At 36.2% G+C, this 23,400-nt stretch overlaps 2 protein-coding genes across 11 annotated transcripts in view; one reads left to right on the top strand and one right to left on the bottom strand.

Moving 5' to 3' along the window:
* Window positions 1-23,400, bottom strand: part of arfgef3 (ARFGEF family member 3) — a 973,876-nt gene that overhangs the window by 139,710 nt on the left and 810,766 nt on the right. The gene's annotated exons all lie outside the window — the stretch shown is intronic.
* Window positions 1-23,400, top strand: part of ubr2 (ubiquitin protein ligase E3 component n-recognin 2) — a 60,316-nt gene that overhangs the window by 27,149 nt on the left and 9,767 nt on the right. For all 10 annotated transcript variants that reach the window (XM_087278800.1, XM_087278799.1, XM_087278801.1 and 7 more), the window contains exons 20-40: window positions 20-83; window positions 1,578-1,702; window positions 4,052-4,104; window positions 4,212-4,314; window positions 4,943-4,991; window positions 6,624-6,778; window positions 7,020-7,125; window positions 7,213-7,322; window positions 9,019-9,099; window positions 9,183-9,364; window positions 9,885-10,090; window positions 11,510-11,603; window positions 12,506-12,664; window positions 14,115-14,206; window positions 14,311-14,389; window positions 16,976-17,124; window positions 18,365-18,420; window positions 18,531-18,627; window positions 19,192-19,259; window positions 21,456-21,591; window positions 21,844-21,940. In XM_087278800.1, the coding sequence (XP_087134926.1) occupies window positions 20-83; window positions 1,578-1,702; window positions 4,052-4,104; window positions 4,212-4,314; window positions 4,943-4,991; window positions 6,624-6,778; window positions 7,020-7,125; window positions 7,213-7,322; window positions 9,019-9,099; window positions 9,183-9,364; window positions 9,885-10,090; window positions 11,510-11,603; window positions 12,506-12,664; window positions 14,115-14,206; window positions 14,311-14,389; window positions 16,976-17,124; window positions 18,365-18,420; window positions 18,531-18,627; window positions 19,192-19,259; window positions 21,456-21,591; window positions 21,844-21,940 (2,261 nt within the window). The remainder of the gene's footprint in view (window positions 1-19; window positions 84-1,577; window positions 1,703-4,051; window positions 4,105-4,211; window positions 4,315-4,942; window positions 4,992-6,623; window positions 6,779-7,019; window positions 7,126-7,212; window positions 7,323-9,018; window positions 9,100-9,182; window positions 9,365-9,884; window positions 10,091-11,509; window positions 11,604-12,505; window positions 12,665-14,114; window positions 14,207-14,310; window positions 14,390-16,975; window positions 17,125-18,364; window positions 18,421-18,530; window positions 18,628-19,191; window positions 19,260-21,455; window positions 21,592-21,843; window positions 21,941-23,400) is intronic.

Below are 23,400 nucleotides of genomic sequence, written 5' to 3'. Positions count from 1 at the left end.
ATCTCTGTCTGTATCTCAGGATGTGGTTCAGCAAAATAACACCCTAATAGAGGAAATGCTGCACTTGATCATTATGATCGTGGGTGAGTGCTTTTTTCTCAATGCACATCCCTTAAACTTTGTTATATATTTATTTATTAAATTAATAAATTATTTTTTTTGTTTAATTATATTTAAAATTATTTGTTTGCTTATTTATTCATTTTTATTAATTTAATATTTTAATATATTTTTGTTTATTTATTTTTATCCATTTATTTGTTTTTTTATTTTATTTGTTTAATTATTAATTTTAAATATTTATGTATTTGTTTATTTAATTTATGTTTATTTATCTCTTTGTTATTTATTCATTTAATTAAATTATTTATTTTGTTTATTTTTATTTATTTGTTTATTTTATCTTTATTGATTTTGCCATGGCTTGCTGATATGACAATAAATAAACAGACTCAACTCATTTAATTGCCTGTATTAAATATTTTTGTACATTACTATTCATGTGCTGTGTGTTATTGTTATAGAAACTGTTAAAACACGCCAAAGGAAAAGCACTTTTTGCTATAAATACCATAATTTCAAACAGCATAATAAACTAGAACAATGCAGTTTATTATCAAACATAATTTCTGTGATAAAAATAATTTTTTTTATGAAAAAATATTAATAATTTCATTCACAATGCAAATTAAGTTGTAATATTAACCTAAAGCTTTGCTGCAATAATTAAATATTTACAAATATAAACCTCTTTTTTGGAAAGTAATCATAGAATCAGGAGAAATTATTGTGCATTATTTTAGTTTGTGTGTTTTTTTTTTATCTCCAGATTATTAAGGAGTTACAAATTATTTACAATCTGCATATTGTCTGAAAACTTTTAAACATCAGAATGCAGATAAATTCATCACCAGTTAGACCGACATAGATTTGTAAGAGATCTGTGTAAAGTAGTTTTTCTGAGAAAAATTTCCAGAGCAGAAATTTTGCTGTGGAAATTTTATTGTTTGGATGTGTGCTGTAAATAGACCAATCCCAATATTCTGGGCTGTCTAACCGATCATAGCAGAACAGGCAAGGCTTAGAGAGACAAGGTCCTTTTACTCCAACAATAGAAAAATTCATTCATAATTTTACGATATTTGTACATATTTAGGGTACAATAGTTGTCCTACAGATCCATTTTGATCTACCAGCTATAAAACCAGGCTGTCACACACGCAATCACACTACAACACACACAAAAAAATTAGAATCTGCTGCTTTAACATTTAGGAATACTGTCTTGCTAAACTTTCACACTTATTCAGGTATTTTTAGCTTTAGAAAATATACCTTATATAGCCCACTGATTAAACATTGATGAAATACTGCACATTGATGAGGGAAACCTGAGACATTCACAGAGTTTTTGATGAGTTTGTTTCCCTCACGCAAACTATATTTGAGGATTGAAATGACATCGATCTGCTTTATTTTTGAGGTTTAGTGAAGGCGGCTCATTTTTGAATGATCTATACAGAATTTTAACACTCTGGAAGAGTCTGTGAGTGCTTAGTGGTGTTTTCCTGGTGCAGGTGAGCGCTACACAGCAGGTGTCGGTCAGGTGGAGATCACGGATGAGATCAGACGAGAGATCGTTCACCAGCTCTGCATTCGACCCATGGCCCACAGCGAGCTGGTCAAAGCACTGCCTGAGAATGTAAGTCACTCTGAGCGCTTGCGTTTCATTCATTCATTTGCTTTTCGGCTTAGTCCCTTTATTAATCAGGGTCGCCACAGCGGAATGAACCGACAACTTATCCAACACATGTTTTACGCATCGGATGCCCTTCCAGCCGCAACCCAACACTGGGAAACCGCTTGTGTTTGCTGTTTTAAATATTTGATTGTGCATTTATCATAGTTTTTCTATTATTTATTGTACTTTTTTTTGCGATCGTCTATGATTGTCTTACATTGACAATAGCATCAGTATTAATTTTAAGTGTGTTTTGAATTTGATTTTAAATCCTTTCTTTGCTTGACTTGGCAACTTGCGATTTAAAAAAAAATGTTTATACATCATCTTAATTTTTTACAGTTATTTAAAGGGCCATGAAAGCCCCTCGTTTCAGCAGGGTGTTTTCACACCTCTACTTTGGAAAAAGTCAGAAAAGTGGGCGTGTCCAGCTCTGTTTAGGGGGGAGTGTCGGAGGAAGAAACGAGGCTTGGTGTGGGAGTGTCTATTTGGATGCGCTGAATTTCAGAGTCAAAACACACAACCACAGCGGACAATGTGACTGTTTACATGGACATCTGTAGTCGAATTATTTGCCAGATTATTAAATGGTGGACTTTAACTGCAGTTTGGCTCTTTCATTCAGGGAATTCATTCATGTCCCTCCCGACAAACGTGATATTTGATTTGAGGATCTGCTCTAAGCGTGTATTTTTCATGCAATGTTTGATACCGCACGGCGAATGAGAGAACAAAAACTCAGCATTTCCCGGAAACTTAGATACACACGGCAGGTAGCGTCAGAAAGCCGCGTGTTATTCCGGTCACAAAATCCAACACGAGGTTATAGTTTGGTTGTAACTGTTAGTGCTAACTTGTTTACACTCGTTGCAATAGTTTGTTTGATACGAATAAAATACGAACTGAATAAACAAAGAGCACTGGTCGCTCACTTACCAAATCTGTAGAGACAGGACAATCACCAGCAACTAGAGCCGCGTCTTTATTAAGAGGGAAGTAAAGCGAATCTGGATCTCAGCGTTTGCAGATGAGAACAGCTCTCAGGTAAACAATAATCCTCCTTAGACACGTAAGTTATTGTTGTCGCGCGTCGCGTACACTGTAATCCACACGTGAGTCTGAGCTCTCAAAGAGAGAAAATGAAATCGAAACTTAACTGCAGCAAACTATAAAAGCAACACTTCACGCTTGTTTTGCCAACACAACGTGGCGTCTCTGCCATCTACACTCTGACAGTAATGAATATTAATGAAGTTGCACAATAGAGCGCACTGATTGGTTTGATCCAAGTCTTACTCATGCATTAATGCAGCACACTGTAAGACGTAATAAGACTCACTCTGGCACAGGCGTCCAGTCTAAACGCTGGAATACACGCTATTATGTCATGCCCGTGACGCAGCTTCAAAAATTCGTTTCAAACCGGAAGTACGAATTTGCTTGAAATAACGCAAAAACAACCAATTTACACTTTTTAGTGAAATATAGGTGTCCTAATAGTGTTTTTAGCAGTGTGGGACACATATACGACTGTCAACAGCTCAAAAAATGTGTTTTGGTGTTTCGTGACCCTTTAAAGATTTGCAAATGACAAAACTGTGGTATTGGTGTCTCATGTCATCATATAAAACAGGGGTCACCAGTCTCGTTTCTGGAGGTCCGGTGCCCTGCAGGGTTTAGCTCCAACTTGCCTCATCACACCTGCCTGGGTGTTTCAGATATACCTAGTAAAACCTTGACTAGCTTGTTCAGCTGTGTTTGATTAGGGTTAGAGCTAAAATCTGCAGGACACCGCACCTCCAGACCTCCATGAAACAAGTTTGGTGACCCCTGAAATACAATAATGCAGCCAGCTATTATACAAGCATCCATCAGCTAGTAATTCAATTGTTTTGTGAAGAGTGTAACTGACCAAAATAATTACACTTTCAATATATATTCTCCAAAAACTCTCAAAGATGATTCCAGATATATAGTTTTTTAATAACTGTCTACAAGAGGGTTTTCCTTTTGAGTACATAACTGACTAGAACAAATGCCTTTTTTAATGATCATTTGGGTTTTTATCACACTGACAATAGTATACGTATTCATTTTATTTGTGCTTTTTGAATTTAATTTTAAAGCCTTTATTTGCTTGACCTGGAAATTTGTAAAAAAAAAATTAAATACTACACATTTCTACAAATATATCACATATAACTTACTACAAACAGTTGTATTTGTTTAGTTATTTAATTTATTGTATGCTGCTACCACCTAGTGGTCGTTTGTGCTCATAATTATCACTTTTCTGTCTTGTGCACACAGGAGAACAAGGAGACAGGAATGGAGAGGGTCATCGATAGTGTGGCTTTGTTTAAGTGAGTGTCCCTAAATAAAGTCTGCATTAATATTGTGCTATATTAATATTGTGTAATATAGTGGTGTATTGGTCTGTTTGTAATCCTCTGTCGATCCTGCTGTACAGGAAGCCTGGCGTGACGGGTAGAGGACTCTATAAACTCAGACCAGAGTGTGCCAAGATGTTCAATCTTTACTTCCACCATTACTCCAGAGCTGACCAGTCTAAGGTAAAAGTTCAGTCACTAGTTCTAGTCAGTAGATATTGTTGCGTTATCTTTTAGCTGTCAGTGCTAAGACACTTGTACAATGATTTTAGTGTGTTTTACATTTAAGCTATTTTATAGTCTTATGATTTGATTAGATACAAATTTAAAATAATATAGTCTTACTGCATATTTAATTTGGAGACTAGATATGTTTTGGTGCTATAATTATATGGTGTATTAAATGAATTGTATTTTGCATCGATTTATTTTGATGTGTTGTTTGTTTATCCAGAACACTCTCCAAAATGAAATTACAAATCTCAAGAGTTTCTCCTGGTAAAATAAAGGTTTAGATGAATGAATAAATGAAAATGTGTGTGAAAGTGAAAATGTTTTGCTTGATTTTATTCTCTTGATATTTGAGTTTATAAAATAGCTTGATCTTAAGTTTTTATTTTTTCGTTAGATTAGTTCCATTTTTGGCTTTAATACTGACTTGTCTAATGTAGATGCACAGTATATATTATTGTAAAGAATCAAATAGATAATATGGATTTAAAAAGGAGATCTGTAAGGGGTGCACTCATTTATGGTGAGCAATGCAAGTTAACATAAATAAATAAACAACTTTTTGTTTTTCTGTTTTCAGGCTGAAGAAGCTCAAAGAAAAATAAAGAGGCAAAATGGGGAAGATTCAGGTACTGCGATGATTACCGTTTTAAATAGCCAGTTCTTAAGTGTTTTTTTTGTCATTGTATTTGATTAAAGGTGCAGTAGGTGATCTGTATAAATGCTAACCAATTAGCCTCATATCTTTCAATTACAATCCCTGACCTGTCGTCCAAAGCCACGCCTTCTGAACTCGCGAACGTGCACATTAAAGCTGGCAGAGACCCAAAAGATCATGTCGTTCGCCAGAATGTTAGAAAACTTTATAGTACTTCATAATCTTACAATTCTGTATGAAAAACTGTCTTGTATCAAGCATGTTTTCAGTTATGAAGTTAGCAAAACTTGCTAACTCTTCAGTCTCACATGAGTTGTTCTAAAGCGACTACTGGATGCTTGGTGATTGGCCGGCGGCATGCAGGAGTTACACTTAATACTAAGCCATAATTGCATGCTATTTCAGACCGAATATTCAGAGTAGCATGGTGAACAATATAGGGAGCGCGTCACAGGTTGTCATTGTTCAAAAATGAACCAATGTGAATATAAAACCAACTTGACCTCAGTAAAGCAGGCTAGGCAGAATAGCGCTATTAACTGATGTTTTGTTGTTAAACTAAATAAAAATCTACATTATAGATGCTGTAAAACGTACCTCATCAGGGTTTCTGCGGGGTCTTAAAAAGTCTTAAAATGTCTTATCTTAAAATCCAATTTTTAGGCGTTAAAAAGTCTTGAATTTACTGAAATATTGTGTTGTAGGTCTTAAATTTATTTTAGAACTGGTCTTTTTTTTTCCTTTCTTCATGTATTGCTACCAAATCTGGCCAAAACCCATACAATCATCAACAATCATCTCAATAAAACGTTAAACTTTTTATTTAAAAAGGTCATTTTTAACTTTATCATAATGGATTAATTATTTTCCGTACAATAACATTTGTTTAAAAGTTCTCCATGTATTTACTGCTGAGGACACTGACCTGAACAGATAGTTGTGCATAAATTTAGTTTATTATAGTTTTTAAAACTTTTAAAAGATTTGTTTATTTTTCTTTTATTTTAAAGAAAGTTTATGTTGTAAAACATGTGTATGGATACAACTAGACCTTGCTTGTATTTATACAATAGTTAAAATATTTTGCAAAAAATGTAATGTATTTTATTTTATTATTATTATTATTATTATTATTGCTATTATTAAATAATAATCATGTACTATTGTATTATTTAATGTATTAAATAACTAAAAAAAATTATAGGGTAAATAAAAGTCTTTTCCATCTGGGTAATTTGAAAAATTTCTTAGTCTTCAGCCCTTTATAAGTCTAAAATTCCATTCATAATGGTTTTAAAAATGTCTTAAGTCTTAAATTTAACTCTGATACCTGCAGATACCATGCTTACGAAATTCTGAAATTCAAAATTCTGCGCAGAGGAGCAAAAAATGTCCGCAGATTCCGTCTGACCCTAGTTATGATGTAATGAGAAACTGAAGTATGAAATGACCTGAAAAAAATCGTTGATCCATTTAGGCGAAGGTGACAAACTACAAGCTTTGGATGTTTATATCAGTTTTATATCTTCTAAACAGGAATGTATACCACACTAGCTTGTAGATAACCTTAAGACTAACAGACTCATATCAATGTTTGTTGTAGTTCTGCCTCCACCAGTCCTGCCTCGCTTCTGTCCGCTGTTTGCCAGTCTGGTGAACATCCTGCAGTGTGACGTGCTGCTGGGCATTCTAGGAGCTGTTCTGCAGTGGGCAATGGAGCCTAGTGGAGGACACTGGTCTGAGTCCATGCTTCAGAGGGTACGGCAGAGTCTGTGGTTTTACAATTATAGAACAATTTATTTATGTTTAGTATGGCAAGTCAAATTGCATACTTGTCCACTTGCCTAATATGTTAAAAAATAAACATTTATGTGTGATTGTTTACTAATTTTTGCACTGTGATCTTAAATTATTATTATTATTTTTTGCTAATATAGTTTTATAAAGTTTCTAGTACTGAGCAACGATATGAAACATCACAGTAGTGTGTGTCCCACAGGTGCTGCATCTCATTGGGATGGGGCTGGTGGAAGAACAGCAGCATCTCATCAGCAGCGCAGAAGACTATAATGATACCAACTTCAATTTCACTCTCAAAATCTCCAGTATGTCTCTTGCATCATATAGTCATACACTCACGTACACACAAACACACCTTTGTGAGCTATATTGAACTAATCTGTTGACTGCAGGACCCGGCGAGGCTCCTGCTAACACTGCCAGCATCTTGGCTTTACTGGAGACGCTGCAGAACGCTCCTCATCTGGAGGTGCACAAGGACATGATCCGCTGGATCCTCAAGGTAAAGCTGATCAAAAGCTCATTACCAAGCCACCTGTTACTGGAATGCATCTGTGCGTGCGTGTGTGAGAGAATATCTCAGGTGTCCAAAAGGTGGCAGCAAAAAACCTCAGTCCAATTTGTGCACTGCTTGATGCTTTTATTTAGGCATGCATTTTATTTATACATTAAGGTTTCCGGATGGAGTTAAAAGAAGTGTTGGGCTACAATAAATCACGATTAATCACATCCAATGTAAAAGTTTGTTTTGACTTAATTTATGTGTGTGTTATATTTATTATGTATATACAAGTACATGCATATATTTAGAATTTTTTTTTGTTTATATATATATATATATATATATATATATATATATATATATATATATATATATATATATATATATACACACACAGTTGAAGTCAGAATTATTAGCCCCCCCTGTTAATTTTTTTTCCTCAATTCCAGTTTACCTTAGCAGGTTAGGGTAATTAGGCAAGTTATTGTATAATGATAGTTTGTTCTGTAGACTATCGAAAAAATAAATAGCTTAAAGGGGCTAATAATACTGACCTCAAAATTGCTTTTAAAATTGTTTTAACTGCTTTTATGCTATCCTAAATAAAACAAATAAGATTTTCTCCTTAAGAAAAAATATTATCAGACATGCTGTGAAAATTTCTTTGCTCTGTTAAACATAATTTGGGAAATATATATATATATATTTATATATATATATATATATATATATATATATATAATAAATATAGATTTCAAATAATTTCAAAGGGGGGCTAATATATATATATATATATATATATATATATATATATATATATATATATATATATATATATATATATATATATATATATATATATATATATATATATATATATATATATATATGTGTGTGTGCGTGTGCGCGTGTGTGTGTATGCATACACCGTGCTCAGCATATATAAATACACCTCATTTTAAAAATGAATATTTTTATTAAAATGTATATTTATTAAAATAATATTTTAGTCACAAAACATCTGTAGAAATGGAAAGATAATACAGTTAAAATTGTGCAAAAAAAATTGCAAACTACAACATTTCAACTAAATATTTTTTTGCTTCTCTTAATTTTTGCTTTTTTTTTGAAAATGTTATTTAATATTCTTCCCGAACATATTCATTTGGGTCTACCCATTTTTGAACCAACATTGTAAGATCATTTTGTAGAAAAGCTCCAGATTATAATAATTATAATATAATAATTATAATAATTCTTATTATATATTTTCTATTATTTGTCATTATTAATATCATTGCACTAATTACTTTTTATTTTTTTAATTACTAACTACTTTAACATTTTATTATATATTAATCAACACTTTTCTCAAACAAGATCTCACATCTAGTAGTTAAAAAATGTTTTAGCAATAAAATATTGTAGAGTAAAGCATCAAATGAAAACTCAAATATATGCAAAAATTGTAAAGTGATTGAGTTGAACACGAGTTCATTTTAAATGAAATGCAAGCAAACATTTAGAAATAATCATAGAAAATAATTATTTATTGTTTTATTTTTTTTATAATTAACTGGTGGGTTTGCTATTTTACTTATAATATTTTATTTCTAAAACACTTTTTTTTTTGAACCACAAAATGTCAGATTTTATTTGGAAAAGGTGTTGATTTATTTTGTGTGTGTGTGTGCAGACTGTGGCCTACATCAAAACCACGCGTGAGTGCACAGCCAGTGCGCCCCCCAGTGACAGCTCAGGGCACAGTCAAGAGGAGGTGAGCATAGGAAGAGCAGCACATGGGTTAATAAAATTATTAAAGTTGCAGTGTTGTCTGACTGCATGCGTTTGCATGTGTAGACGGTGCGGGATAAGGAAAAGGCGGAGCGGAAGAGGAAAGCGGAGATGGCGCGACTCAGGAGAGAGAAAATCATGGCTCAGATGTCAGAGATGCAGAGACACTTCATCAACGAGAACAAAGAGTTGTTCCAGCAGAGCCTGGAGGACCTGGACCCCTCCACATCCTCCACGCTGGAGCACAGGTACACAAGTTTATTGCTTGTTTTAATATATTATTTAACTGTGTATAATTATGTATGTTCAATTCATGTTAATTAGCATCGTTATTATTATTATTATTATTATATGATCATAATAGCATATAAATGGGTAATATTTAGCAAAATAATAATAATAATAATAAATGCAACTAATATATAGTAAAATAATAAATATTAATAATATTACAACATTTGTATTCATAGTTTTATTTTATTTATGATTAACTGCTGGATTTCTGTATTTGCCTGCATTTGTCTATGCATAAATTTATGTATATGCATTTGGGTGGGTTCTTTAAAGAGTTAACCTAAGTATAAACCCAAACATTATTTTTGTTTAGCCTTAGAAAAGCCTTCTTTAGTTTAAAATAATAATTAAAATATATATGTATTTATTTATTTATTGTTTTTGATTTTAAAAAAGTAAATAAACTTCAAAAACAAAATTGATCATGTAGTGGAAATGCCATGGCTCAGACTTTATTAAGTGTTTCCTCCACAGCCCCAGCTCGTGTGACAGTGCTCTGGTGTGTGTGGGCCCGCGGCGCTGGCGAGCAGGTGGCAGCGACCGCAGGCAGGTGGTGACATGTATCCTGTGCCAGGAGGAGCAGGAGATCCGTAGCGACGGCAAAGCCATGGTCCTCGCTGCATTCGTCCAGCGCTCCACTGTCATGTCCAAAAACCGCAAGAGACCACCACACAACCCAGGCATGTCCTTCATGCTTGTCTGTGTCCCCTTTACTGCACCATGTATAGTTATTAGCCCTCCTGTGGAATGTTTTAATATTTCCCAAGTGCTGTTTAATGGAATTAATTTTTTCAACACATCTGCAAACATATAATAGTTTTAATAACTAATTTCTTTTATATTTCCGATGGAGACCGTACATAATATTTTTCTAGTATGCTTGTGATCAACTTAAAGGTGCTGTATGTAAGTTTTAGACACCCTTAAAGCATAAAATACCATCATATGTTTGCAGATATTTAAGAAACATGCTTAGTGAACATTCCTGTTTATCTGAAAAACATTGCTGAAGTCAGATATTCTGCTTTGAAAATGTGCATTACAGGAATATCTGTCTTGTTTTGGTCCCTTTGACCTGCCCAATGCCTCTTTAGCCAATTATATTACAGCATCCGGGTTGCCTTAATAGAAAAGAGTGAAATTTGTTCAGCCAGTCAGGAAGGCTCTCGAAGTACGCATCTGTGACCGAAATTGCAGCTTCCGGTGGACAGTAACAGACTCAAGTGAGACACAGATTTAGAGTTCCACCTGAGTTTATTAATAAGCAAATAATATACATTGTATGAATGTAAACATTAGGTGAGCAGGATAAGGTGTAACCCTGTGTCCTAACAACAAACTAAGTGATGATATTTGCTGTGATAGAAGCAATTTGCTTGGTTGCACCAGACGCAACACGACAGAAATGTAAATGCAGCCATTCAGAAGCACAGAATCGTGCACTCACTGCACTCCTACGAAAGGTTTTTACTCTAGTTAATACATATTAAACCTCTTTAACGTTATATGTGTTTGTTTGAACTGAGTCACAGATCTGAAGCTCAATGTCAAGCGGTTTTATTTTATTTTCAAGATCTAAGGTGAACTATCTGCTGCTGCTTTCAGTAGTATGGCAATAAATGTCATGTAAAATGTTAATAAATTGCTTTTATTTAAAACATGATTTCAATCAGTCTTGGCTCAATAGTCAGGCACGATGTTGATGTTGTCAATCTGGCGTTGTCAGAGGAGGTGCAGAGTGAAAATGTTGAAATCAGAAGTGCAATACCTAGTTCAACCACTGAGTGTCAAACTGGCATTCTGCACCTTTAAAGCACAACTTAAATGCTTAATTAGTTTAATTAAATTAACTAGGCAATTAAAATGCTAATAATATTGACCTTAATGTTTTTTTTTTTTTTTTTTTTAACTGCTTTTATTCCAGCCAAATTAAAGCAAAAAACATCATCAGGAGGAAAAAAAACTATAGGAAATACTGTGAAAATTTCCTTGCTCTGTTAAACATAATTTGGGAAATATTTCAAGACAATACAAATTTCACAGCAGGGCTAATCGTATTTGAGTTTGTGTTACTGAGTGCAGTGGTGTTTGTGTTGCAGATAAATATGACCCCCTGTTCATGCACCCCGACCTGTCGTTCGGCACACACACGGGCAGCTGTGGACACATCATGCACTCGCACTGCTGGCAGAGGTGAGAATTATTTCTGAATAATGAGAATCTTAGTTCCAAGATGTAGTTTTCCTATTCAATATTAAATTGTTTCCACCTATTGTGGGATTTATATAATCTAGAACACAAAAAAGAAGTGGAGTGTATAAAGATTTAACAATTTAAGAGTATAACCTCCTAGGGCCGTTTGCACCAGCAGTGTCCAAGTTAAAATTTTGCCTAGTTGAGACTTAAAGTGTCACTACGTTTCAACTTACACTAATAAATATTTTTGTTTTGCACCACTGGACTTATGCCCCATTCACACGGGGCTTCAACGTCAACGCTTCCCATTCGCTTTGAATGGGTGACGTCAGGCGTTGCTGAACTGCATTGTGGATCCGTCGGCGCCGCTTTAGAGGCATTGCTTGCGGCAGAAGTTGGGACAAGCTCGACATTTCAAGCGCAGACGGAAGCGTCAGCCAATCAGATCACTGTATGCAAATACACCAGCTAGACAGTGGCCTATTGCTGACTGAATTTCATTGGCTGACGCTGCTGTGACGATCGCGTTAGCCCCAACTTCAGACACGCCTTCAGTCAAGCATTGACGCTGAAGCTTCTTGTGAACGGGGCGTTAGTTTAAACGTAACACTAGGTCCCGACTAAATATTTATAATGTATTATGGTTGAAGAGAGATGACTGCGAGATTAGTTTACATTGAGGAGCTCACGATAATATTAAAGACAAGAATGTGTGCAGTTCTAGTTTTAGGACAACTTTAATGATATTCCACTTTTACTTTTATTTTATTTGCACATGCATTCCCCAACAAAATGACGGGACTCAGTTTATTTTCCCCTGTTACTGTGCAGTCCTAAAGTATCTCTATGATATCGTCATTGCTAAGCCTTGTAACTGTATATGTTGTCTCCCCCTGCAGGTATTTTGAGGCGGTGCAGGCTAAAGAGCAGCGCAGGCAGCAGAGGCTCCGTGTGCACACTAGTTATGACGTGGAGAACGGAGAGTTTTTGTGTCCACTCTGCGAATGTCTGAGTAACACAGTCATTCCTCTGCTGCCACTCACTAAGACCTGCTGCAGGTAATGCAACAAACACACACTTTGACCTCCAGCTCATGCTTTTTACTATTCATTTGAGTTAGTGTAATACAACGTTTCTCAATCCTGGAAAATTCTCTGATTTCCTAGTGAGTTAAGTTTGCGTGTAAAAGTTACTTGTGTGCACGTGGTACGTTCTACACTCACCGGCCACTTTATTAGGTACACCTTACTTTTACCAGGTTGGACCCCTTTTAACTTCAGAACTGTCTTTATTCTTCGTGGCATAGATTCAACAAGGTACTTGAAATATTCCTCAGAGATTTTGCTCCATATTGACATGATAGCACCACGCAGTTGCTGCAGATTTGTCAGCTGCACAGTCATGATGTGAATCTCCCGTTCCACCACATCCCTAAGTGACTCTATTGGATTGATTTTCTGGTGTCTGTGGAGGCCATTTGAGTACAGTGAACTTATTGTCATGTTCAAGAAACCAGTCTGAGAGGATTCACGCTTTATGACATGGTGCGTCATCCTGCTGGAAGTAGCCATCAGAAGATTATAAAGGGATGGGCATGGTCAGCAAAAATACTCGGGTAGGCTGTGACATTGACACAATGCTAAATAGGTACTAATGGGCCCAAAGTGTGCCAAGAAAATATCCCCCACACCATTACACCACCACCACCAGCCTGAACAATTGATAAAGGCAGGATGGATCCATGCTTTCATGTTGTTGAGGCCAAAGTCTGACCCTACCATCTAAATTTTGCAGCAGAAATGGAGACTCATCAGAGCAGGCAACGCTTTTCCAATCTTCTTTTGTCCAATTTTGGTGAGCCTGTGTGAATTGTAGCCTCAGTTTCCTGTTCTTGAGTGGCAACCGGTGTGGTCTTCTGCTGTTGTAGCCCATCCGCCTCAAGGTTGGACGTGTTGTGTGTTCAGAGATGCTCTTCTGCAGAGCTCGGTTGTAACGAGTGCTTATTTGAGTTACTGTTGCCTTTCTATCAGCTGGAACCAGTCTGGCCATTCTCCTCTGACCTCTGGCATCAACAAGGCATTTGCACCCACAGATCTGCCGCTCACTGGATATTTCCTCTTTGTCGGACCATTCTCTGTAAACCCTAGAGAGGGCTGTGTGTGAATCCATGTAGATCAGTAGTTTCTGAAATACTCAGACCAGCCCCTTTGGCACCAACAACCATGCCACATTCAAAGTTACTTAAATCACCTTTCTTCCCTGTTTGAACTTGTCTTGACCATGTCTACATGCCTAAATGCATTGAGTTGCTGCTATGTGATTGGCTGATTAGAACCTTGCGTTAACAAATAGTCGGGCAGATGTACCTAATAAAGTGGCCGGTGAGTGTATATTGCTACACTGCTGGCAATAAACAGCAGAATTGTCTTAATGTAACAGCACATTTATGTCAAAATATGTGAAATCGGAGAACTTAGAGTTTTTATTTGTCGTCGTTGTTTGTTGCAGCTCTGAACAGCCTGATCTGAGCCAGTGGTTAAACATCACCTCTCATCAGATGAAAGCCCTGATCTCTGCTCACAGGAAGTCCAAAACCAGCAGTGAGTAATAACAGTACTCAAACACTCTTAGAACGGCTTGATGTTGACCGAGTCTGCGGGCTAGTTTGGGTTGTTTGACTAGTGTTTTGAATGCATCTCTGCAGGTGCTGAAGCTGCTGATGAAACAGACGGTGTCAATGACTGTCCACCACCTGATGGCTTCAGACTAGATCACACTCCAAAGTAAGACCACAAGACTAACAGTCGTCCATCCATAATGCACTTCAGAAGTAACTTGTTAACCCTTTCATGCCTACAATCACAGCAGGGTGATTAAAATGATCAGAACCTGCTAAAACTCAAATCTGACGACATAGAGTGCGCCGAGCTTGTCCTAAATCACAATTTATCTGTGTTTTTCAACAAATAACATTTACACCGTATCCTAACAACACTTATTTGTCTGTCTTTACCAAACGCAATGCGAGATTACATGACCGAAACAGTTAAATACATATATATATATGTGTGTGTGTGTATATTTTATATATGTGTGTGTGTGTGTGTGTGTGTGTGTGTGTGTGTGTGTGTGTGTGTGTGTGTGTGTGTGTGTGTATGTATGTATATATATATATGTATATATATATATATATATATATATATATATATATATATATATATATGTATATATGTATATATGTATATATGTATATATATATATATATATATATATATATATATATATATATATATATATATATATATATATATATATGTGTGTGTGTATATATATATATATATATATATATATATATATATATATATATATATATTTATATGTATATGTGTGTGTGTGTGTGTGTGTGTGTATATATATATATGTGTGTATATATATATATTTATATATGTGTGTGTGTGTGTGTGTGTGTGCGTGCGTATAGTATATGTATGTATATGTATGTATGTATGTATGTATGTATGTGTATATATATATATATATATATATATATATATATACTAGCAAAACATAACATTCCAAATAATCTGTGAAATACATGCTGTTGTCTATGGAGTAGACAATAATACTGATCATTTATAAATATAACTGTACGATGTTCTTTATTCATATAAGTTACACACTGTTTAGGTTACTAGATGTACACATACTCTATTCCAGTGTTTCTCAACCACGTTCCTGGAGGACCACCAACACTGCATGTCTGCTTTCAGTCTGTGTTAATGAGCTAAATCAGGTGTGCTTGGTTAACGAGACAAGGAAAATGTGCAGAGCTGGTGGTCCTCCAGGAATGTGGTTGAGAAACATTGCTCTTTTCCACCCCCAGTTAAACAGCTACTTGTGTTTATGTATTTCGGAAGAAAATTAAGTTTTTTAAATGCAGCAGTTCTGATCTCAAGCAAGAGTAAACTTGACGGCACCCATCACCAGTCATTTATCCAATAATATAATTAATATTAAGCTGTTTAATAGATAAAACGCATGTTCTTACCAAGCGGCAACCTCCGCTCTTCCTCGGGAGGCCAATATGGAAGTAACTTAAACTGCAATTCATCGAAATTCCGCTAGTCCTGGCTCCATAATAGAGCAAAGTTTAACTGAGCTCACTGTTAGAATGGCCAACTTTACAGCAGAAAAAAAAAGTGTTTACAGCCTGGTACAAAGAACGGTTTTGGTTCATACAGGTTATATTACCCTTCATGACAACTGTGAGGGGGGTGAATTTTTTTTTATAACTCACCAGCTTCCTTTATATTAAGTTATATTAAGTTTGCATAATTAAGGGAGTGGCCACTTGATTGACAGTTAGGTCTCGCTGGTCACCATCACGTCACCTCAGCTGACTCCGGCCGATTAGCCACTGAAATCAGCATATTCATCCTATTTTGTTTTGTTTTATGTGGCTTTACACAGTCAGTTGCCTTTTGGGATTATTTCCTACAATTATCAGATGATATGGGATGCTGTATGCACTTAATTGGGCTCACAAACCATTCACGGGGCCTCCGTTTCCCATGTGAGTAAAGTTATATACTTGTAAACCATCTTTATAAATGTATTTGTTTTATTTAAGATCATTTATAATGTTCTTTAGAGCTGTAATGCACTGCAGAAACTGACGGATTGATTAGCTGTGGACTGTAGAACAGTCATCTGAAGCGTTGTCATACAGTGTTATGCTGGATTTCATCAATAGTCTTACATTTACTAACACAGACTATATCTGAAGTGTTTGGAAGTAATTCGCGTTTTCCTCCTGTTGAAAAACGTCATAAGAACAATACTTATTGGCTTAATGTATTACTACAGTATTTTTAAAAGTCTAAACACTTTATTGATATAGTATACAACCAAGCACATGTGGTCAGAACACAAACGAGTCGCAGGTGATAAAGTATTAAGCATTTCTCCCAAAGTAAAGTGTGTCTAAGCCAGGTCCAAGCAAAATGCCAGCAGTGTCTGAAGCTCTGCTCACTCTCCGCCTCTTTGCCCTTGTTTGGTATCCCGCCGTCGGTGTGATGACGCGCCAACAAAATGGGGATGGTTGGCCGCGCCTACTTGTGGCTTCTTTTGCGCTCTTCAGAAACCTATGGGTGACGTCACGGACACTACGTCCATATATTTTACAGTCTATGGTACTTGCATATATTTGAGAATTGGAATATCAAATATTTCAGAATATAATTGGCCTGTTTGTCAGTATTTGAAGAAAAGGAAAAAAAGGCAAAACACAATATATACATAATTCATTGGGGCTGCGGTGTCACGTGATAAACTTATAAAACCAATAAAAGCATGTTTTTACTCATCAGAAATCCATATTCAAGCACCATAAAGGAGATGCTGACTACGTTTGGGACAGCCACGTATAAAGTGGGTCTGAAAGTGCACCCGAATGAGCAGGACCCCCGAGTGCCAATCATGTGCTGGGGCAGCTGTGCCTACACCATCCAGTCTATAGGTCAGTCCAAGAAAACTTTTGCTTATATAATACAACAAGCCTTCGAACTGTACAGTAGATCAGCGCCAGCACCATTTAATCTGGAAAAATTACAATTCTCTGTTTTGAAAAATGATCAGGATATTTTTATATTTCTTATGCAATGTTACTTAATTCTAGCCTTTATTTTGTGTTGAAGCCTGTTTTCTGCTGGGGGATTACTCAAATCACATCAAAAACATACCTCTAGTTTTAAGAAATTGCATTGAAAATTGAAATTCAATTCAAAGAAACAAGCTTATAGCTGCCAAACAGAAACTTATTTGCAACTTGTCAAAATACCTCTCGATGCAAAAAGCAGATAAATCAAACCCGCTTCGAATTTTTTATGACGGTCGAAAGTTTCAGAGGCTGTGTGTTAATACGATTCACACAACGTGAGATCAATTTTATTTTTGTACATTGCAAAATTTCCGGGCAAAAATTTGAGATTTAGTATTATATAATATAGGTAGTACAGTATATGTGTATCCATTCATTCTCTCCTACATCATCGTTTTCCTCTTAACTATCAAATTGATTATGATTTGAACCATTGAAGTTGTAACTTGTAAACATTTTCATCTCTTGTCACAGAGAGATTACCGGTGATTCCGTTTTCTGCCAAGGAATCACTCGCATACATAAGTAAAAATAAGGGTTACCTCTAATTTTAAGAAATTGAATTGAATTGCAAGAAGAAAATGTGATTTTTAAATGTTTTTTCCCCTCTTAAAATGTAAAGATCCAAGTTTATAGCTGCAATATAAAATCAACAACTTTCTCAAAATTGAGAGATTGGAGTCTAAATGTGAATTGTGAAATGCAACGTCACTGATAGTGAGAGTCTAAATTATATAGTAAAGGTAGTACAGTATGTGTGTATCCATTCATACATTTCTACATCATCTATTTTTCCCTTTTAACTATCAAGTAAATTATGAGTTTGAACTATTGAAGTTGTAACTTGTAAAAATAAATAAAACAATTAAGTTTAATTAGCATCTCTTGTCACAGAGAGATTACTGGTGGTTCCTTGTTTTCTGCCACTTAAATAAATAAATAAAAAATGGGTTATGTCTAATTTTTAGAAATTGAGTTGAACATTGAATTGCAAGGGGAAAAAATCAACTTTTACTTTCAAATTCAAAGAAACTATCTAGAAGTTGGGGTTTTAAGTGCTTAAGTAAAACAAGTTTCATTATCATGTGTTTTGTCACAGAGAGATTACTGGTGGATGAAGAGAAGCCTTTGTTTGGAAGTTTACCATGCAGACAGGTAACCGAACACATTTGAAATATTATCTAAACTTTTTGTGTAATTGCCAAAGCAAATGTTCTACTCCATCCAAAGATCGACTCTTATTTGTGAATGTTTTGTTCGCACAGGACGACTGTTTGAGTTCTCTGACGCGGTTTGGCTCTGCCTGCTGGACAGTCTCCTCTCATACCACTGTACAGAATCACTTCATCAGGCTCTTAGCAGGTAGGAGATAGCATTGCGGTTTCCTGCTGCAGTATAGCTGCTCTGGCATTTAAATATTTCCCAAATGATGTTTAACAGAGCAAAGAATTTTTTTCACAGTATTTCCTATAATGTTTTTTCTTCTGGAGAAAGTCCTGTTTGTTTTATTTCAGCTAGAATAAAAACTGTTTTAAAAATTTTTAAGATCAATACTATTAGCCTTATGTAATATTTGTTTCAGAATGGTTACAGAACAAACCGTCATTATGTAATCGTTTGCCTAATTACCATAACTTGCCTAATTACCCTAGTTAAGCCTTTAAGTGTCACTTTAAGCGGAATACTAGTATCCTGAAGAATCTCTAGTCAAACATTATGCGCTGTCATCATGGCAAAGAGAAAAGGAATCAGTTATTAGAGATGAGTTATTAAAACTATTATGTTTGGAAATGTCTTGAATTTTTTTTTTATTTCTATTATACAGATATTGAGGGGGGAAATATATACAGGGGGGCTAATAATTCTGACTTCAACTGTATTATGAGGAATTAATAATAATAATAATCATCGTCTGTCCTCATTCAGCCCTTGTTCCTGATCCCCGGGTGGAGAATACCCCTTGTATTCTGGATGTAGACATGTTTCACTTGCTGGTAGGTACTGTAAACAACCAGTGCACTCAATTCACAAGTCCTCATAATCATTTTTAGATGCTTTTTATTTTTATTTATTTTTTATGAAGCATAAATTAAAATAAATAAATAAATGAAACATAAAATAACATCGGAACTTGGTCACATGTGTCCTTTCAAGTCACATTAACAAATACACATACAAATCAGACATAAGCACAATCCATTTCTCACAATATTGCAGGCATTTGACAATTTCCAGGCCTTGAAAAGTTTTGGAAAAACAGTAAAACCCATGAAGTTTTAGAGGAGTCATGGAAGTTTGTTTAACAAATATTTGTATGTTTGAATATTGGTTAGTCATCTTCTCTGTCCTTGGATAATCCCATGGTCTCAAATTATTAGTGCTGTGTAAGCATTATCTAAATATTTTTTACATAGATATAAATTTAGACTAAAGTAGTTAGCGGTTCATTCCGCTGTGGTAAATCAGGAACTAAGCCTAAAGAATGAATGACTGAATGAATGATTGTTGCATGTTTTATGATATGCTGTAATACATTTGAATGTGCATTGTTTTTCTTATTTACCACGTATATGTAGACATTATATGATATATTAGGTCATGAAAGTTTACTTGAAAGTCTTGGAAAAGTCAGCAGTAAAAATGTGTACAAACCCTGTTTCTAGTTTTAAAGAAGGGGTCGGCATCTCCAGCTTTTGAACATTAAATACCATATCAAACTGTTCAGATTTTGTAGAGGGTTTAAGTTGTAGGCACTTTCGAGTCGCAGTGTTCTTACTGCTTGCTAGTAGGTTTGCACGATACTGGAATTCGATACCAATCGATACTGAAATTTTAAAAACGTCCATTTCCCACTAACATGTGCGTTCTTAGGGTGCTTTCACACCTACACTTTTGTTTCGGAACGTATCTCGTTTGCCCAGTTAGCGCGGTTCGATTGGCATATGTGAACAGGGCAATCGTGCTCTGTTCCGCGCCAAAGTAATCGCTCCGAGATCGCCTGAGTGAGGTGGTCTCGGCTTGATTGAAACGAACCCTGGAGCGGTTCGATTGCAGTGAGAAAGCGATCCGATCCGAGCACGGTTATATCACAGTGTTTTATGGATATGTAATAGTCATACGGCTATATGAAGAGAGAATTATGAGTAGCGCGGGAAGTTTCGCGAGTCTCCGGATGCCCGCAAACGAGTAATGATCTCCCGGTAATCTCGCGTCTCCCTCCCGGTCCTCAAACAGGCATCGTCGCGCACCCTTCTCACCCCTCCCCACCGCGTCTCTCCTTAGACACGTCGCGCGCACCCTGTCAATCACCACCAAACCACCACCTCTCCTGACAGCTTAGCGGGACGCTGCAATATAAACCCTGACACTCTGACCAATGTGAGGAGAGTTTACTCACACGTGACTTGTTTTAGCTCTTTTGGTCCGATTAGAAACTTTGCAGTGTGAAAGCGAACCGCTCCAAGAGCAAAGAGAAACAATGTAACAATTGTAATCTCTGTTTCGGAACAACTGAATCGATTCACAGGTGTGAAAGCACCCTTAAACAGCTGGTTTGCCATTGTGTTCATGTGCTCAACAGAAATGACTGTGATTGGCCATGAAGGTCATTAGTTTACTGAATTCACCAATGTTTACTGAGTGTAACCACAGATAAAGGGACAGTGGAGCGATTTATCAGCGGATCGCTCGTATGTAAAATTATAGACAAACCCTCCAGTATCCCTGTATCTGTTTTGTAGGTTTCAGGAGCTCCCTCTGGCAAAGGAGGAAAATGTGGTGGATGAGGGGATTTTTCAAAAATTACGATAAGGGAATTAAGGTGAAATGGGCTATTTATTGTAGGCTCGGATTAATCTGATTGGTTTATCGATGATTGCAGATGAGAGACCAGCTGCAACCAATCATAGCACGTGCTCCTCTCGAAATTAGTTTATAAAACTCTCAGCTTTACATCATAATAGGGAACCAAAGACTGTCCCATGCTAACTTAAACATATAGCATCGGTGCTCACAGTGTCAGGATGTCTCAATGCAATCGCTCAAGCTGACAAATTGGCAGTATTTTGTCCACATATCCAGTCCTCATGTCTAAACAAAGCGACCTTTTTTGCATAGTTCCTAGTAAAGTCCCAGCTCAGTCTGTTGTTTTGGAATGACCTCTGACCTCAGCGTATGTGCGTGTGTGGCAGGTGAGTTTGGTGCTGTCCCATCCAGCAGTTCTCTGTCTGGATTCCTCAGGGCTCAGCGCAGATGCTGCACAACTGCACTTCTTGCACCTGATCACAGTCGCTCACGTTGTCCAGATCCTCCTGACCTCTTTACCTGGTGAGAACCGCTGTTTTCTACATATTTAACATAAACATGACCATGATGTCTTTTTACATTTTAATGAATTTCATACAAATGTACACCTTGCCATGAAAAAAGTAAGCATACTCCCTGTGTGAAGCTATGTTTTAAGTTTTTACTGCAAACGTCACATCCAAAGCGCTGGAAATGCTCCTTCTCAGTTTTCAGAGGCAGAATTCTTGGCATTTCCATTTGTTCATGTTTGTTGTATGTGTGTGTTGTCATCAGAGGAGGTGCGGATGGAGCAGGAGACTGGAGGAGCCGAGAGAGAAGAGGAGGAGAGTGTGTGTTTGCTCTACAATACTCTCAGGAGTCTGCTGGGCCGGTAAAGTCATACACTTAATCACAATTAATGCTTTATATCATTCATTCATTCTCCTCAGCTTGGTCCCTTTAGTCATAAGGAGTTGTCACAGCCAACTATTCCACTATGTTTTACACAGCGGATGCTCTTCCAGCTGCAACCCAGTACTGGAAAACATCCATACACACTCATTCACACACACACACACACACACTCATACACTACGGCCAATTTAGTTAATCCAATTCACCTATAGCGCATGTCTTTGGACTGTGGGGGAAACCCATGCCAACATGGGAAGAACATGCAAACTCCACATTGAAATGCCAACAACCAGTGTCGTCCTTGCTGTGAGTTGACAGTGCCAATCACTAAGCCACTGTGATTTATAATGATTTATAACATATAGCTTCCTCAAATAGCATATCATGCTGCTAGCAACACCAACCTCGTAGGTTTGAATACCAAAGAAAGTAAAAAAATCCTATGGAGCCAGATTAGTCTCAAAAATAATAATTTCTAAAAATAAAACTCATATGCATGGCACAATTCACATTCACGAAATCAAATTCGTAAATTCAAAACACAATTTTTGAATTCACAATTTAAAAACCCTAAATATTTCCCCAAATGAATTGGATGCGTGCATTTAGGAATTGTGTATTGAGTTTACGAATTGTCTTAAATTTACAAATTAGATTTGTGTATTTATGAATTTGCGTTTTGCATTTACGGCTTCAATTTTAATTATGTAAGAATTTTATTTTTTATGTATTATTTTGGCTCCATGAAAAACTGATAAAATGCAAATTTTACTTTGTTAGGTGCATAAATATAAATATATTGTTTGTCATTACAATTTCACCTTAAAATATATATTAAAAATTATATAAATAAATAATGGGCGAAGCAGTGGCGCATTAGGGAGTGCCGTTTACTCACAGCAAGATGGTTGCTGGGTCGCTGGTTTGAGCCTTGGCTCAGTTGGCGTTTCTGTGTGAAGTTTGCATGTTCTCCCTGCGTTCGCGTGGGTTTCTCCCACAGTCCACAAAGACATGTGGTACAGGTGAATTGGGTAGGCTAAATTGTCCGTAGTGTTTGAGTGTGTGTGTGAATGTGTTTGTGGATATTTCCCAAAGATGGGTTGCGGCTGGAAGGGCTTCCGCTGCGTAAAAACTTGCTGGATAAGTTGGCGGTTCATTCCGCTGTGGCAACCCCAGATTAATAAAGGGACTAAGCTGACAAGAAAATGAATGAATGAATAAATAAACACTTGTAGAAATCAATCCTGTTTACACACATTTAAACTAAACTCTTTTAAATTATGTTTTAAACTATAATAATAATCAAATTCGACTTTATTTGTGCCACTGTCACAGATGACTGATTGCAGATTGAAAAATAAAAGGTGTCTGTTTCGCCCTGCTGGTCCTGCATGACTCTAAACACTGATTTATACTTCTGCATACTATACTTCTCAT

This window comes from Danio rerio, chromosome 13 (genome assembly GCF_052040795.2).
Source record: "Danio rerio strain M-AB ecotype USA chromosome 13, GRCz13ab, whole genome shotgun sequence".
Lineage (NCBI taxonomy): Eukaryota > Metazoa > Chordata > Actinopteri > Cypriniformes > Danionidae > Danio > Danio rerio.
The sequence above is the reverse complement of the archived record's forward strand: the minus strand, read 5'-3'. Positions and strand labels throughout refer to the sequence as shown.